The 16,035-nt window shown below is 49.9% G+C and overlaps 5 protein-coding genes across 5 annotated transcripts; 2 read left to right on the forward strand and 3 right to left on the reverse strand.

Annotated features, from left to right (window-relative positions):
• Positions 1–282: 282 nt before the first annotated feature.
• N7533_000858 (DOPA 4,5-dioxygenase family protein) lies at positions 283–1,167 on the reverse strand (the record flags this gene model as incomplete). The annotated part of the gene is made up of 4 exons (XM_057097508.1): positions 283–587; positions 703–760; positions 867–999; positions 1,097–1,167. The coding sequence occupies 4 exons, from the start codon at positions 1,165–1,167 to the stop codon at positions 283–285; spliced, it is 567 nt and encodes a 188-aa protein (XP_056966001.1).
• A 641-nt stretch (positions 1,168–1,808) lies between these two features.
• Positions 1,809–3,210, reverse strand: N7533_000859 (uncharacterized protein; the record flags this gene model as incomplete). The annotated part of the gene is made up of 2 exons (XM_057097509.1): positions 1,809–3,054; positions 3,113–3,210. 2 exons carry the CDS (start codon positions 3,208–3,210, stop codon positions 1,809–1,811), a joined length of 1,344 nt encoding a protein of 447 aa, XP_056966002.1.
• A 383-nt stretch (positions 3,211–3,593) lies between these two features.
• On the forward strand, positions 3,594–4,610 carry N7533_000860 (uncharacterized protein; the record flags this gene model as incomplete). The annotated part of the gene is made up of 3 exons (XM_057097510.1): positions 3,594–3,809; positions 3,878–4,097; positions 4,186–4,610. 3 exons carry the CDS (start codon positions 3,594–3,596, stop codon positions 4,608–4,610), a joined length of 861 nt encoding a protein of 286 aa, XP_056966003.1.
• Positions 4,611–4,936: 326 nt separating this feature from the next.
• N7533_000861 (40S ribosomal protein uS4) lies at positions 4,937–5,814 on the reverse strand (the record flags this gene model as incomplete). Its single annotated transcript, XM_057097511.1, has 5 exons — positions 4,937–5,345; positions 5,434–5,532; positions 5,609–5,627; positions 5,708–5,745; positions 5,807–5,814. The coding sequence occupies 5 exons, from the start codon at positions 5,812–5,814 to the stop codon at positions 4,937–4,939; spliced, it is 573 nt and encodes a 190-aa protein (XP_056966004.1).
• A 223-nt stretch (positions 5,815–6,037) lies between these two features.
• N7533_000862 (60S ribosomal protein eL21) lies at positions 6,038–6,890 on the forward strand (the record flags this gene model as incomplete). Its single annotated transcript, XM_057097512.1, has 4 exons — positions 6,038–6,116; positions 6,239–6,306; positions 6,381–6,428; positions 6,560–6,890. The coding sequence occupies exons 1-4, from the start codon at positions 6,081–6,083 to the stop codon at positions 6,888–6,890; spliced, it is 483 nt and encodes a 160-aa protein (XP_056966005.1). The 5' UTR covers positions 6,038–6,080.
• Between the last annotated feature and the right edge of the window lie 9,145 nt (positions 6,891–16,035).

A 16,035-nucleotide genomic window follows, 5' to 3' on the forward strand; every position in this document is an offset into this window, starting at 1 on the left:
GGAAGTAACCCTAGACTATGTATTATGTTCGAATATATGCAAAAGGTTATACGCAGTAATTAATAGTATCATCTGGGACACAGCTTCAATGTGAAAGAGCCTGACCAATCATACTCCACTTACAAGTCAGCCATTGAAATCAACAACTACAAGCCAACCATAGCGCCAAAACAAACACCTCAGCACTTCAAGCTTAACTCCAAGAATACGCACTTAAAGGGGGGGGAAATAGCACGATGGCCAATACCGAAAATCTTCAATATTTATCGATCAACTTTCGCCTCACAATTTCCCCTGCTTCTCCTCTTCCTCGATCTCTTTCGCCCTCAAAAGCTTAAACAGAGATAAATCCAACGGGATCCGCTCTCCCAGCCAAGTCGCCCGCTGCGTGTGGTTCCTCTCCTCCTCCGCAGCCCCTTCCTCCAGCGTATTGGGGTGCAAAAGCGCACTCAGTGGGCCCCGATTGATCACCAACCAGGGAACGAAAGCACCGAACTGCGCGGGCGTGAAAAGATTGACTTCGAACATGGCGACTGGGTGTGGTCCAATGGGTTTGTCCCAGAAGGTATAGATTCGGAGCTCGGGGACTGTTTGTTTCCTTAGTACTAATCACATACACGTACCCTACTGTGCTGCATCGGGCCCTTTGTCATGGCAGATAATTGCGGGGGTGGGTCGGGAGGGGGGGGGGGGGGCACTGACATTCACGACGAATTCGTTCATGGAGAGCTTTTGCGAAGGTTGCTTGGTTGGGGTTATTCTGATGGAGTCTTCGTGTCAGTATGGTATTTCTGACCTCGGGAATGGCCGGTTGTTGTATTCAAGTCCCTCGTGCCCACGATACGGCGCAGTCGAGTGATGCTCACCTGGAAATAGTAGATGTGAATGTCGAAACCACCACGAATATCTTTGCTGAGAGGGTCGGGGAATTCCTCGTAGGCTTTGCTCAGCTTTCCATGTTGGGGGTTCTTGAGGGATTTTCCGTCTTCGTTGCGTTCGCTAAAAATGCCGGGTGGTTAGTGGTCTTTGGCTTGTGGGATTATCATCCATGGATGTACCTGACTAGGTAGGTACCTAGGCTAGGTAGTAGACTCACTTGGATAGTGGCTCTAGGTTTTCATAGCCTTCCAGTGGGGAGGGGTAGGAGAAGCTGAAGGGATCCGCCATTTTGAAGGGGCTTCAAGTTCAAGAGCTGGAGGTCAGAGGAATTCACAGGTCACGTCAACCTTGAAAGTTGGTCTCAAACTCGGAGTTATATTGGTGGTTTGTGGCAAACGTTCTGGATAGCGGCGGCTAAAGTATATATTCTAAATTATCGTTGTAGGTCGGAGTAGATAAGACTGTGTAATTAGTCAAAGACAAAAATCTAATCAATCGGAAATTGAATGCTGATGACCTGCTGCCTAAGCATTAGAAACCAATAATGTCTGCGATGTCGTCAGTAAAGAGGAAGCTCCCACCATAGGGTACTTGGGTACCTACCGCGGAGGGGCCAATTCCGCACTTTCTGACAAAGCCGCGGAATGGATCTATATCACGTGATCATACATTCTAGCACGTAGTATAGCGAAGTAGATGCATTGCACCCGAGTTGAGAAAATACATGTAGGGACAAATACGAGATGGTTATTGATAATTGTGCTAAAATTCTTGTTGTCACAAATGCCCTGGTATATAAACCCCTTGAACGCCTCTAAAAGAGCCCCACGATAATAATAACAATAGCCTTGTTGCCACCAGTGGCCGAGAGTCAGCTCGACCTTACACGATTCGTTGACCAACACCTTCTTCACATCGACCGGAAAGAACTACCACAAGGCATGGACATCTGTGTGTCCCTGGTCGTCGACGACTTTGCCTCGATCCCATTCACGGCCTTCCCCCTTCTTCGACCATCGTACATCTTCCGGCCTCTTCTCCCCGCCCGTTCCAGTGGAGGCTGTATTCTCTTTCCACCGCTCAATAATCGTTTCATTCAGACCGGCCTCCCGTAGTCTCTCCTCTCCTTTCTGTTTCCATTTTGCGCGGTCACGCAAGGCCTCAAGTGCCGCGTCCCAATCATCTTCCCCCGTCATAAGGCCCGCAACGGGGCGTCTAGTTGGCTGGTTTGACGATGGCTGGTCATCATCGGGCTGGATATCAACTGTAGGATCGTAGTCTGCGGCGAAATGGGAGTCGATATTGCTTGAGCTAGCTTTGTAGGCGCCCCGACCACGCGAACGAACCGGTGCAGCAGATTCCCCGTTTGTATGAGGCGGAAGAGGACCGAACATATCTTCAAGAGGGTCTGATTCTTCCCTATCACGTCGCTGGATCGAAGGCTCGGGTTTATTGATAATTTTGTCGACTGGATCGGGAGAAGCTGCGTATTTTGACTCGTGGGAAGATCGTGTGTTATTGTCACTCCGCGGCCGTCGTCCTTCTTTCCTGTCTGATGTTGATGATCGGGCCCCGGAGGGCCCGGAGGGGGATTTATAATGACGTCGGCTGCGGTGACGCTCAGCGCTTCGATCTCGACGTGGGGAACGACTGCGAGACTTTGAGTGTGTTCGCTTTTGGTAAGTCGTTGACCTGTGACTGTGTCGTTCCTCTGCTTCTCGATCTCTTCCCCTAGATCTATCGCGATCGTCGTCTCTCCGTCGACTCTTGCGCTCTCTATCTCTATGGGTATCTCTCGATCGGCTGCGGTCGTGTCTTCGCCGATGTCTGCGGTCCCGGTCCGAGGATGGCGAACGACTGCGATGCCGGTGGCTTCTCCGGTGGGAACGGCTCTGGTCACTGCGTTTATCATCGCGTCGACTGTCATGTCGACGATCGTCCCGGTGGGATCGGTCCGAGGCTCTCGTGCTAGAGTGGCGTTCTCGTTCATGAACTCTAGGAGCTGGTGATAGCCTCTGAGAACTCGACTCGCGTGTGCCCTGGTCCTTCATCTGGCGCATTCGCTCCCGCGCATCTCTCTCCTCCTTCCGTTTCAAGGCCGTGTTATGATTATCCGTCTCTTTGATCAGATGTCGGAGGAACCGAGTATTGGCTTTGGGCGCATTGACAGATCGTCTGAAAAATGTCAGTTTCTTTGAATAGCAACTGGAGTTGGGGGTAAGATAGAGCATACTTTTGCGAGTTATAAGCCCCAAGACCCTCCAGTGAGTACTTCTTGGAGCTCTCTGCGGCCTCCTTTGCCATGAGCTGCGCGACATAGTCGTCGTCCATAATGATTGGGTGCGGGGTGGTGACAGATCAAACCAGCAAAAAGAACGGATAAATAGCAACCAGAGAGATTCGTCTGACAGCTACCAGCATACCATCATAATGCAAGAAGTCAACAAAGAAACAAACGCCTAGCCGTGTGGCGAAGTGGTGGAGGCTGCTTTGTTCAAAAGATGGCACCTGCCAGGATTCTGCCGTCTCGTTCCAGCCCCGCCGCCTTGTTATCAGCTGTCGCGATAGCCCGCGGGACTGCCCCGACCCTGCGGGAAGACATTGTTGATGCTTGACGCGGTCCTCCCATATGGTACGCAAATATTTCCCAACAAACAACAGTCTTGCGTCTTGTCTTGTCAATAACCCAGACTTCTCGAAAACGATATCCGAAAATGTCGAATGGCTCGGACACTTTTGCAGAGCTACAGCAGCTCGCGCAAGACCAAGGAGATTTAAAGCAACAACTTGCGATCATTCGCATTAGCGAGCCTATCTCCGATGTTGGCGACTTGATCGCCTCTCCTTCGAAACGAGGCTCCGACGTCTCCTTGTCCAACTTGAATGATCCGACACCAGCAGTTCTCGAAGCCGATCTAACACACTACAAGGTACCCGCTACGCCAGCTCCCTTCTCCCCAAACAGTGCAGTCACTGATCATTTCTCGATAAAACACAGGAACTCTTCTCCAAACTTCGATTCTCCTACCTCGAACAGGTCACCAAGGAAAAGTTTCTCCGTGCAATCGTTGGGGACCCGCCCCTCGTCGTCGGACACAATGAGAACGTGGAGCTGGAAACACAATTGGCGGACGTGAAAGCAGAACTCAAGTCCCGAAAAGAAGAGGCACGTCTGATGATCGAAGAGATGGAGAAGATCGGCCGCGACCTAGCCACCCGTAAGACAATCCCAACGCAAATAGAAAGAAAAAAAATGTACACGACGAGCTATTTTCAACTAACCGCGTTGCACGTTGTACTCAATAGGCTATAAGAACGTCGAAGTCCAATTGACGCAGCTTTCGACCCTTCCCGAGTCCATCGAGAATCTTGAGTCCACAATTGCGGGTCTCAAGGCGAAGCAGGTCGCCGGTATGGATACTTCGGACCCTCGGTCTTCACAAAATCTTCCGCTGCCAGCGACTTTATCGCTGTTGGCTGAACGAGAGGCGAAGTTGGCGGCATTGAATCGGCAGATCGCCGCTGTCCAAAGTACGTTGCCGCGCAAGACTCGAGAAGCGGAAGCTATCGAGAGGGAATGTAGCGTGCTGGAGCGACGGAAAGCAGAGGCTATTGCCCAAGCGCAGGAAGCGCAGCGGAAGAAGCAACAAGGGGAGAGTGATGGCCTGGAAGAGATGGGACGGTGGTACAGAGGGGCAGAAGAGACACTCAAGGAGATGGTGGGGGTGTAGGGATGAGGCTCAGCACCGACAAGTTCCTCCGGCTATCAACGACTACATGACGGGAATCGGAGATTGGGAAAAGGCGTTGAGGGTATACTATTTCTACTGTACATAATGAAAGGGCGTAACTAATTCGTGGTGCATGGGCAAAACAATTTGTTTCAAAAGGATTCGGGTCTCGAATTGAAGCCGCCTGGCTGTTTTTTGATTCATTCAAGTTGCATAAGCATACATAAGCGGCTATGCGGCAGTCGTCATGAACATTCCAGAGTGTTGATCTGCCTAAAGCGAAACCCGACCGTACTCCCGTGTCTTCTTTTTTAGAGTGAGAGAATTTACTCCTCATCCTCCTCCTCCTCAGCATCACCACCGGCAGCGGCGGCGGCCTTCTTGCGGCGAACACGGCCGGGGCGGCCACCACCGAAGGGAGAGGTGAGAGAGAAGTCGATGTGCTTCTGGGAGTCCAGGCGGACCATGAAGGAGGGAACGTTGACGATCTGCTTGCCAACACGGATGTGACGCTGCTTGATCAGGACACGGGCGTGGTGGATGGACTTGGCGAGGCCAAGCTTGTAGACGCAGGTCTGGAGACGGCGCTCAAGGAAATCCTCGGTCTTCAGGGCCAGGACGTAATCGAGCTTCATGCGGCCCTCGTCAAGGACACCGATACGCACAAGACGGCGGATCAGGGCGTTACCCTCGAACAGACGCTTGGGGTCCTTCTCATCGAGAGTGAGCAGCTCACTAAACGGAAGAGAGAGGTTAGTACATGTTCACTAGGCTGAGGGTCTTCGGATGACCCAATGGCAATCCGAATGTATATTCCACATACCGAGCAGCACGACGGATCTTAGAGAGGGTCAGCTGGACACGCCAGACCTCACGCTTGTTGCGGAGACCGTACTCTCCGACGGTCTTGAGTTCAGCATCACTAGTTATGGGATTAGTATTGGAACACACGACATGACCAGAAGCACGCTTCTGATCAGTGGCCGGAGAGTACTAACAGACGGGCCGACTCGAAGGCTGCGATAGAATTAGTCTTGCGATCTTCAATGTAATTTTTTTTGCGATTGGGGAGTTTTTTTGCGCAGAGGTTGACTTACGACGACGGGGGACCTTGTAGGTCTTGGAGTAGACACGACTATACAGAAAACAACGGTTAGAACGATGCGACCATGTCTAATGACTTCGTCGATACTCACGGGGCCATGGCTGCTGGATGTCTAGGTTGGCGGCGGGATATCGATCAGAATCAAAGTGGTGAGGGCCGAATTGCTTCATCCACATTGCCCGGAAACCTAAGCGAGGCTAACCCGCTTTGGGGAGTTGCGGGTCACGGGGCTTGCCCTACCCTATGTCATGTGACACACATTCGCCAGCCGGGCGAGTGTGTGTCTCCGCCGCCCAAGAACATCTTTTGATGAAGGCTGTCCGTGTCGATTATCCTCAACAAGCACCAACGACAACACCGCCGTCATGCCTCACTCGTACGGTCTGCGCGCCGGCACTCGGGTACGTTTGCGATCTATCCCCGTCGAAATTATCGAATTCTCCATCCCCTCAACACCAACGCCGACATTGGGCCCGCCATATTGAAGTTGGGAATATGAATCGCTAACCACCTGGACCGACAGTATGCCTTCAGCCGTAACTTCAAGGAGCACGGTATGATCCGTCTCTCCACCTACCTGAAGACCTTCCGGTACGAGCGTCAAACAAGACTCCCCGATTTGAAACGATTAAAGATGGAACATGGATTCTAACGAATTTTCTTAGTGTTGGTGATATTGTCGACCTCAAGGTCAACGGTGCCGTCCAGAAGGGGTCAGTACCACCGAAATTTTCCCCCATCCATCGCACACCCCCACTATCCTCTCTCCGACGAGGCATATCACACATCCAGCTCGCCATTGCGATATTGAAGACACATGGAAATTGACATTTTGAAATTATAGTATGCCCCACAAGGTCTACCACGGCAAGACCGGTGTCGTCTACAACGTGACCAAGTCCTCCGTCGGTGTCCTCCTGTACAAGCGTGTCGACAACCGCTACCTCGAGAAGCGCATCAACGTCCGCATTGAGCACGTCCAGCACTCCCGCTCCCGCGAGGAGTTCATCAACCGCGTCAAGGAGAACGCCCTCAAGAAGAAGGAGGCCAAGGAGAAGGGTATCCACGTTCACCTGAAGCGTCAGGCCGTCGCTCCCCGTGAGGCTCACACCGTCAGCTTCACCGACAACATCCCCGAGACCGTCGTGCCCATCGCCTACGACACCCACATCTAAGCGACGTTTAGTTTTGGTGCTCGGTTCGGTGTGTGCGTGGTTGCTTGGTGTTTTTCCAGTTAAGGGTTTACAGCCGCTTTTTTTAAATCCCCTCACCCGGGGGTTGGAATGGACTTGGGCTGCATGAGACGACACGTGAAGGGTCTTCTGATGCCCTGGCACATCTCTCGCCTGTGCATAGATTCCCCGAATGAAACAAAAATCAAAAATTTCGAGTTCATTTAATCTTCCTTCTTGTTTCTATATTAGGCGAGTGAGCCTCTGTGTGCCTTTGGCCTGCAGGATTGTTCTAGACCGAGTGTAGATGACCGATTCCAACCGCTTGCTTTGGACAATTGTCCCCCGCGATTTCCGCGACCAGCAAGCAGTGCCCTACCCCGGCCTCAGTAGAACGATCTCGACCGCTCTACGGAGTCGTTTGGAGGAGCTGTAGCATATTTAGGCTCACAGGGTGCGCCGCCAGACAAGCCTAATGGTCTAGACCGAATGAATTCATGATCAACCCTTGCCAGCTTCATCTTCATATCTTAGAACTCAAAGTCTAGACCCATCGACGTAGAGACCTGGGCTGGACAGCTCTAACGCTCAAGAGGCTTAGCTCTAGCTAGTCAACTCCGCGAGTCAATTACTACAGCGGTCACGCTTGCAATGAGATCATACACCCCTCAAGTGGAGTGATCCTCAGTGTGACAGCAAGGACTAAGGTGAAAGGGTCCCCTGGCACTCCGATTAATCTAGATCATTGAAAGTCTAGTCGTGGTCCTCAGACCCCTCCACAAGCTTGAGTTGGCTTCGGCACTGCCACTAGCTACCTACGACCTACACCGACCTTTGCGCGGTGTGTCGTCTCAGGGTCGGGCGTGTGATCAAGTGCAAATGATCAACTTGATTTGTTTCTAATTACTCCGTGCTACTGGTAGGATGACGGGGCTATCGGTATCTACTAGGAGATTACGTTATGGAAGGGCGGGCAAAGGGTCAAACAGTCGGACAGATCGGACTTGACATAATGATTGGAGGCTCAAGCCATCGCTGTCTCGCCGCCTTTACTTAGCAGAGAAGACAGGAGGACAGGGGACAGATTGTCTCTTTCAAACTTTTGCTTTCCTCGGTTTCACTCTGTTTCATCTTGTTGTACGTACCGAGTATTTACTCTGTACTGGTTACTGTTCACCATCAGTAATCCAGATTCAATACCACCAATCATCCCAGGGTAAACCCCGAAATTTCGACCAAAAAGTTAGCAGCAACGAGCTGCGTCGGTGCGGCAAGCCGGTACTATAGGAAGTTTAATATCTGGGGCACAAACTAATCGGAGATCACCACGATTCTGGTGGAGACGCAATCTTAGAAAAATGAAGTGAAATGAAAAACTTGGAAAGGCTCCTGCTACAAACAATAATACTCATATTATTTTAATTATTATTATTACTTCAGCGGGGAGATAACAGTGAAATGAAAATGGGAAGGTGACCAAAGGCCATTTTTGCAGAGGAACCTGCGCGACTGGACTATCTGGGAAAAATGTGTCCGACCAACAACATCGCCAAGCCTGTCGGAAGAAGAGAGTGGAGAGTGGAGAGAAGAGAAGAAATAAAAGCCTCAAACGGCAGATTCCCCAGAGTCGATCTGGAATCTCGACGTGGGGATGGTTTGCCACCCAGTCCAGTCGGCAGGAGAAAGGAAACCCCTCCTGCAACCACCTGTGTGACTTTGTGCCTGCATCTGCGTCGTGCGTCGGACCTGAGTTGGGCTATTTGCCCGACCGCGAGTGTGTACGCATGTACATGATACAAAGCACGGAGTATTAACTCGTTGGTTAGTGGTACCAGTACTCCGTCCTAGCCAACGGCGTCATCTACACAGGGCCGCAGTGCGTCGAATTTTTCTCTCTCCTGCTGTACGGAGTAATTTGGGGAGGGGGATGGGAGATTGGGCTTAGGCTAGTAAGACACAACAGACACCATGACTAGCTGACTACTGTACAATACATTGGCGTGCCGATCGTCGAAGTGGACCTCGGGATTGGTATCTCCCTGCCTATCTGTCCGGTCTGGCGCCGGCATGCATATCGGTGGAAGAACACGTTTGCGTCACCTTCCATGCTATCCCATCCCGTCGAAACGATTGACTAGATGTCATCGGAAGAAAGTTCGGTTTGAGGAAGGAGAAAAAACGACCGAGCGGTGGGGGCCTCGGGTTTGGGGCTATTTTTGACCTTTTGGGCCGATTTTCTCTTTGGCTCTGTACATCTATGGAAGTATAGACGCGCCTCCTTCCAAGCTTAGACCCCGGGACCGTGACCGTTGTGCCACTGCCAGTGCCAGTGAGCCGTGGAGTACGGAGTACTCGGACTCGATCTCGAATTGGCAGGCGATCCCAGTCATAGGGGTCGGGGTACTAGTAAAAAGCAATTTGGTATGCTCTGTAAAAATAAAAAAATAAAAATAGGATACTCGTATACGGACATATGTAGATACCTCCGAGGTTGACTGATGGGCGACGCGGCGTTGCGCTGTTTTTGTTAGTGGCTGCGAGGGAGTGGATTTGAACAAAGAAACAGGGAAAAGGAAATGAAAGGAAATGAAAGAAAGAACTATTGAATTATCTCTTCTTTTGCACCATTCCAGACCCCGCACTCTCGCATGAGCCACACATCAGCCTCCTGTGGCTGGTCTGCCTAGGTGGCTGTGCAAGTGGAGTCCAAGGTTGACTATGGAGTTCATGTTTACCTAGGTACCTTAGTACCTTAAGGTATCATTTTAGCACTGCCCACGATATCATGATATAGTAATATGACATATCTACTTGAAGAAATAGTTCGCATGAAATATTTGCCTTCTCTACTTTGAACCGTTTCACTTTGAAGGTCCCTTTTTGTGGCCCATCCCAACTATTTCCTTTTTTTTCTTCTTTTCTTTTCCCAGCTGACAGGATGGGGCACGAGGGTCTGGGCGTTAGTCTGTCGATCTTTTTCGTTATGATGGCGTCCACCCAGGGTCGATTGTCTGTCTTTTCTTTTTTTCCTTTTTTCTTTTTTCCTTTTTCTTCCTTCTAGAATTTTTCTTTCTATTTTCCACTTGGCACTCATATTTCTTTTGTCGATTAGCTTTTATTATTTATTATTTTTTTATTGATTTTTTTTTCGGTGGCTTACTTTCTTGTTATCATACCCCTCTCCTGGCCAGGTAGGGCATGCGCTGTGGCCAGTCAATTCCCCCACTGAGTTATCCTGCAGTTCCACGCAGTTTCACGCATATGTGGAATGTCCTGTAGAATTGTTCTCGACTGCAGATCCCGCCGCGAAGAAAAGTCTGGACCACCGTTCTCGCATTCCTTGCACCGCGTCGGCACCACAGCGGCGGGTTATGTGACCCTTTCTCCTGGGTCCGCCTTGAGGTGTATGTACTTGTACTCGGTCCTCTGGCCATGAGACAAGCACTAGGGGCTTCGAGCTGCAGCCTTTCGTTTCAGAATTCTGACTCCGTACATTATTACTACATAGAATTGCGTCGCCACACTTGCGACGTAAATCTGCCACCGTATTAACGCAGGGAATGGATATTCCGCCCCGGGAGAGGGTTCGTGCGGATGGGTATAGAAGACCCTTCCACTTTCTGACAAAACCCAGGATGCGAGGCTTAGAAAAGAGAGTTGAATACCCAGGCTATGGGTGTAGTTCCGATTAATGCTCTGTAGTGAGTTGAATGATTCATGTCATCCAGTTCACCGCCACAGCCAACGGTTTTCACCAGGACCGGGGCGAAGATCTTCTAGGCTGCCAGGCTCCCACCGAGGAATACCAGCAGTCTAGCAGCCACCAACGAATCCTCAATGCAGATATTCTATCTGAGATTGACGCCACAATCCTCCCCTTCCTGATGCGCGTAGATTTTACGATTTTACACCGACTTTCCCTGCTTCGTTCCTGCGGTCACGCATGCGGCCGATCGAACCCTCAGAATTGGGTTTGGGGTTGACACCCCCGGGTTGTGGCAAGGGTAATGGTGATTGGCAACCCCAACCCTCCAACCCTCCGTGCCACATAGTGGGTTCGCACCACCGTACTCCATAATAGGTGAACAGTAGGTCCTGGGCTCTAATTGCCCACTTCCCTCGGCGCGTGGCTGCATTGGCCTATGGGCTTATCGTCATAAATCGAGTGGGGAAAAAAAAAGAAATTTGACACAATCTCGACGAAAATAATGGAAATTAAATGCAAGAAAAATAATAAAACCATTAAAATCATTTTAAAAATAATAAAATTAAACCCTTCTTGTCCCTATGTCATTGAATCTCGTTCAAATTCAGCCTAGTCTCGCAGAGGCAACTGTCTGCCCTGAAACCTTCTGGAAGCTACCCATTGATTTGCGAGACTCCACTTTATGTCCACTGGGTTGATGTGCCCCCCCCTCAAGCCCATACCCTCATGATGAGTGAGGTTGAACCCTGGCGAACGAAGGGTGCAAAAAGCCCGGGTTGAGAGAAAATAGGCGGCGATGCTGATGGAATTGGATGTCAGAGACAAATACTGAAATGCTTTTAAACTGCTCATCCTCCGTCTCTCTCCAAACAGCATCTACAGTTCTCAAACACGTTACACACTTGTGTGAATACAAATCTCTCTTCATTTCCATTGTACCATTATACCACACGCTCTACTCGATTCCTACTCGCTGCCACGAGCCTTCTAGACCTACCGAGGACCATTGCAGTCCTGTACAGACGATTACCATCCTATTCCCCCCCCAGATCTCCAAACATGAGTTCCATGTAAGTACTCAAGCGATTGCCAAACTTGCGCCACCCCAGTTATACCCCAGACGCACCACTGCAACCATAAATCCTCCGATCTTGACCTCAGCTCAATCACACCCCTAGCCCCCCCCTTCTCTTCCCGTCCCTTACCCATTTCCCTACAAAAGCACTGCTAATAAAGTGTGGCAAAGGTCCGGCATCGGCGCGTGGGCCCCCCCAGAACCCTCCTTATGGCGGCTCCACCATTACCATGACATCCCCGAACACCACCTCCATCGCCGACCGACTGCCAAAAGAAAAACGGGCAAATCACCCATGCTTGAAATGTACCTGGGAAGCCCTTCGCGTGCAGATCACTGGACACCGGCCAGCATTACTAGTAGTGGACGTTAATTGTTCCCACTCTACTCCACACAACACGAGGGGGCGAAGATTGTACTTGATAGATTGGCGGTATACTATACAACTGTGAAGGCGCATGACATGACATGATATTACTGGGACATATTACAGACACGGGATCGATGGGTGTATGGATATGGGATTGATGGGCGTTACTAGCGATTAAGTTGAAGTTGGAGCCAGGGGACTCGATGATTTCTCACTTTGGCACTGGGTATATGGGCAAGGCTCACTTGTTGAAGTCGGGTGGTCCCTCGCCCTTCTTGCCCGGGCCCCACCAGGTGGAGCCGTCGATTGATGAAAGGGTCTGTCACTTCGATTCGTGTTTTTGAAGTTTTTTTTTTTTTTGCTTTTCCTTTACTCTGCCATTTTTTGCTATTTTTTGCTTATTTTTTTTCTCTTTTCTTTTCCTTTTTTTTTTGCTTCTCACCCTCCGCCTTTTTGCTTTTCCCTGCAGAGTTTTCAACTGATTTTTGTTTGATTTTCTGCTTTCCTTTTTTTTCCCTTTCCCCTCTTTCTATTTCTGTTTCTTCTTACTCTTTTTTTTCTTTCCCCCCTGTTCTTATTGCGATCCACTTTGGGAAAAACCGTCATCAAACATTATGATATAGAGATAGAAGCCTACACTGGCGCGCTTTGTGATTTTATCTGCAATTCTAGCATTCATTTTTCTTACCTTTCTTTCTATCTCAATAATTGTAAATCTTAAACTCTCCCACAGGGAACTGTGGGGGAAAAAAAGGAGTCATGAGACAGATACAAATACGTACATAATTATAAGAGAGTACACTACGGGACTTAGAGGTCTTCATCTTGTCGGTACGCGGATTCACTAGTCACGATCTCAACTTCCCCGGAACCTTGGGAGTTCCGGTCCCTGTGTATACAGGAGAGTTTCACGCATTGCATCTTTACTTTGGCGGGCCGACGAGTGGGTCACGACTGTTCCGTTCCAGGATGGACAAAGATCTACAGAGTACGACGGCCGGCGATTTGAATTACTTGCATGCTTTGTAAACACGCGTCTTGCTTGGTAGGGCTGACGACTGCCAGCCATCATCGGCATCCAGGGCGCACGGGCGAGTACGAAGTCGTACAAATTACTCAAGATGAGCACTGATGCACGCAGAAAGATCGCCCGTATGCGTGGCCGAGGACGAAAAGCACTCTTGGCTTGATCTTGGCTGTTTGTAACAGCCACCAAACAAGGTCTTGTCTTTCCCTCGCAATGCCAGTCCGTATCATCCGGGAGAGTGATTAGGGCGATCAGGGAAATCCGGGTCCGTGTCAGCAATGACCATGGGACCAGATGATCCGTAAGGGAAAATTTTGTTCAAAGCCTTCGCGAATTGAGCAGTTCCTATTGGCGGTTATCAGTGCAGCCCAGCTCGGCCCCGTTGAAGAGACACTGGCGTGGCAGAAGTTAATTATACCTAGAATCTCTCTCTCCACTCAAAAGAGCGATGGTTATTTTATCCTGTAGGTCTCAATCGTACTCCGTAATTGCAGTTTGTCTCAAACCAATACTTATCCCGGTTCGGCCGATGAGATTGTCAGAAGGGCGAAAAGGTTTTTTTTTTTTTTATGATTTTTTTTTGTAAAAAAAAATCATTTCCGTCTCTTTTCTCGCGATGATGCGGTGTGGATCCAACAATAGGAGGTCAATCTAGAGAATTGGGCGCTTTTCCCCCAATTCCCCTTTCCCCCTTCCACTTTTCTTTCCTCTAGTTCCATCTTTACTAGGTCTGCTTGCGCCCCTCACGCCTCACTCATCAACCAACCACCCGACATCGTGCCGCCCCACTACAAAGTGCCCGACAGGGACATTTGATCACTGGAAGTACTGTGAGTGTTCCCCGAGGCCCGTCGCGCATTCCCCGACCGCAAGCCAATCTTTCAGTTCGACATCTTGTCCCCCAAACCGGGAAGGAATGTTTACGCGACCCTGTACTGACCAACACGAGGCTGCGGATTCTATGTATTTGTTTGACAGAATCGGAGGGAGAAAATCCCCACGATCTTCTTAGTGCAAATCCCACAGACTGAGATCGGGCTAGTAGTCGTTTGTAGAAGGGTGATGTCACCGCTTCAAGTTCGGGGCGATCCTTGTCCTAGTCCTAGTCCTAGTCGGTATGGCGTACCTAGAGGTATAACCAAATGTATCCTTGTTATTAATACTAGTGCAAGTATCGGGTTGACAGGGAGAGGGGGTCCGACAAAAAGAGATCAAGTGACTTCCCTGTCAATACCAGCTTCAAAAGTACTCTGTCTTCTGTATGGACGAGTCTAAACGACGAACTCGTGGTCAAGAGACAGCGCGGGATCTTCGGTGAACGTTTCAAGAGCATCGCGGTAGTTTCACGTGGAATCCGCAGTCATTGACGGCTCTTTGCACTACGGGGTACCATTCGCCTCACTCTTTCATACTCGGGAACGGGGGTCCTTGCGTTCCTCTTGCACTACCGAGACTCGGGAGGTTCGTGTTCTCCCAGACGAACACCATGATCCGCAATGTATTTCTATGTACTCGGTACGACAAGGCAGAGGGTATTCGCGGTATGTACCCGGCACTTGCCGAGCCTTTCCTTGTTGTCCGTAGGGATCCCATGATCAGGCGAAAGCGCCCCGATTGGAGGGACCCCTCTTTTTTTGATGCCCTATCTTACGGTGAGAGAAGAGAAGAGGGAGGAGATGGAGTCTTTGTTGTAAAAGCGTGGCGCGCGTGGTAGTAGTATATTGCTACCGATGGGCTGGTACTACCTAGGTATTCAAGGCTGGGGAACCCCGGGCTCAAGATAAGGTTACTAACTGTGGGTGTGTTGACAATGGTGGAACCGTGGGACGAGAGCGGCCCCGGAAGGAAACCATGGGAACTCCACTTTCGATACCATTTTCATGTATCAAGCACAATAAACATAAACAAATGCAGCCAAAAAAAGGGGGAAAGGGGACAGGGAACAAGGCCATAGAGCAACATACCACAAGACAATCAACTAGATCCAATGGCTGCAGATTTCAATGCGCTAGAATGGGGCGGGTATGTAATCATTCGGAATAGAATACAAAGGTGGGTCTTCTGTTCAAGTTCTTTGTCCAAGCTCTCAGCGGGCGGAGTTATTTCCCCCTCTCATCACCTCATCACTCTGCGGAAGTGGGAAAGTGGAATGGGGGCTGTGTGTGTTGAATTCCCTTCTCAATATGCATCATTGTGCATATGTGCTTCATCGGTCGGTTTCATTCCAATGAGGCTGTGCTGCGCTCCGCTTGTTTTTGAGTCTCTTGAGAGGCCTGTCTTATGTACTTTGACTGTACTGTACAGCAATGAGGGATACAATTGCAATGTGCTGTACGGAATACTTGAAGCCTATTAGATGCCGCCAGAACATCGATACTAAATTACATAGTTCATACTGTAACACCTAGGTACTAATACCGAATTGAGCCGCAAATTTCCCCGCCAAGGCAACCAATATCCCTGCCTCACTCCGCTTCGCTCTTCATGAGCTGCGAAGGGATTAGTACCCCCCTCGACTATTATATCTAGAGTGGCCCGCGCATTTCCTAATCTTACTTTTTATTTTAATTCCTCTGAAATCTTGATATCCAATTTCTACGCACTAAGAAAGCCATCGGACCCACTGTCGTCAGTGCTCTGATCGTGCTGCATCTCCCCCTCCTCTCCATCCGCTCCTGGAGCATCCGTCGCCCGGGCTAGGACCTAGAGACTTTGATGAGCCCAACGAGCTCCAGGGGTCTCATCGGGCTACTGCCTGTATAAGTTTAATCTACTTTCTTCCTGATTCTCCTCTCTCTCTCTCTTTTTTTCTTCCCCCCCGCCTCCCTCTGCTTGGTTTCTCTTCCGAACAGATAGACATTGCTTACCACGATGTCCTTTCCCTTCAATTCTTCCTTTCATGCCAACGGGAATGACTTTTGTGGGACTGAATCAAACAATTTCTCCCGTGGCCTGGACTTATCAGACTCG

This window comes from Penicillium manginii (assembly GCF_028828005.1).
Source record: "Penicillium manginii strain IBT 31320 chromosome Unknown utg000001l:1.0-3466041.0:1.0-3467806.0, whole genome shotgun sequence".
Taxonomy (NCBI): domain Eukaryota; kingdom Fungi; phylum Ascomycota; class Eurotiomycetes; order Eurotiales; family Aspergillaceae; genus Penicillium; species Penicillium manginii.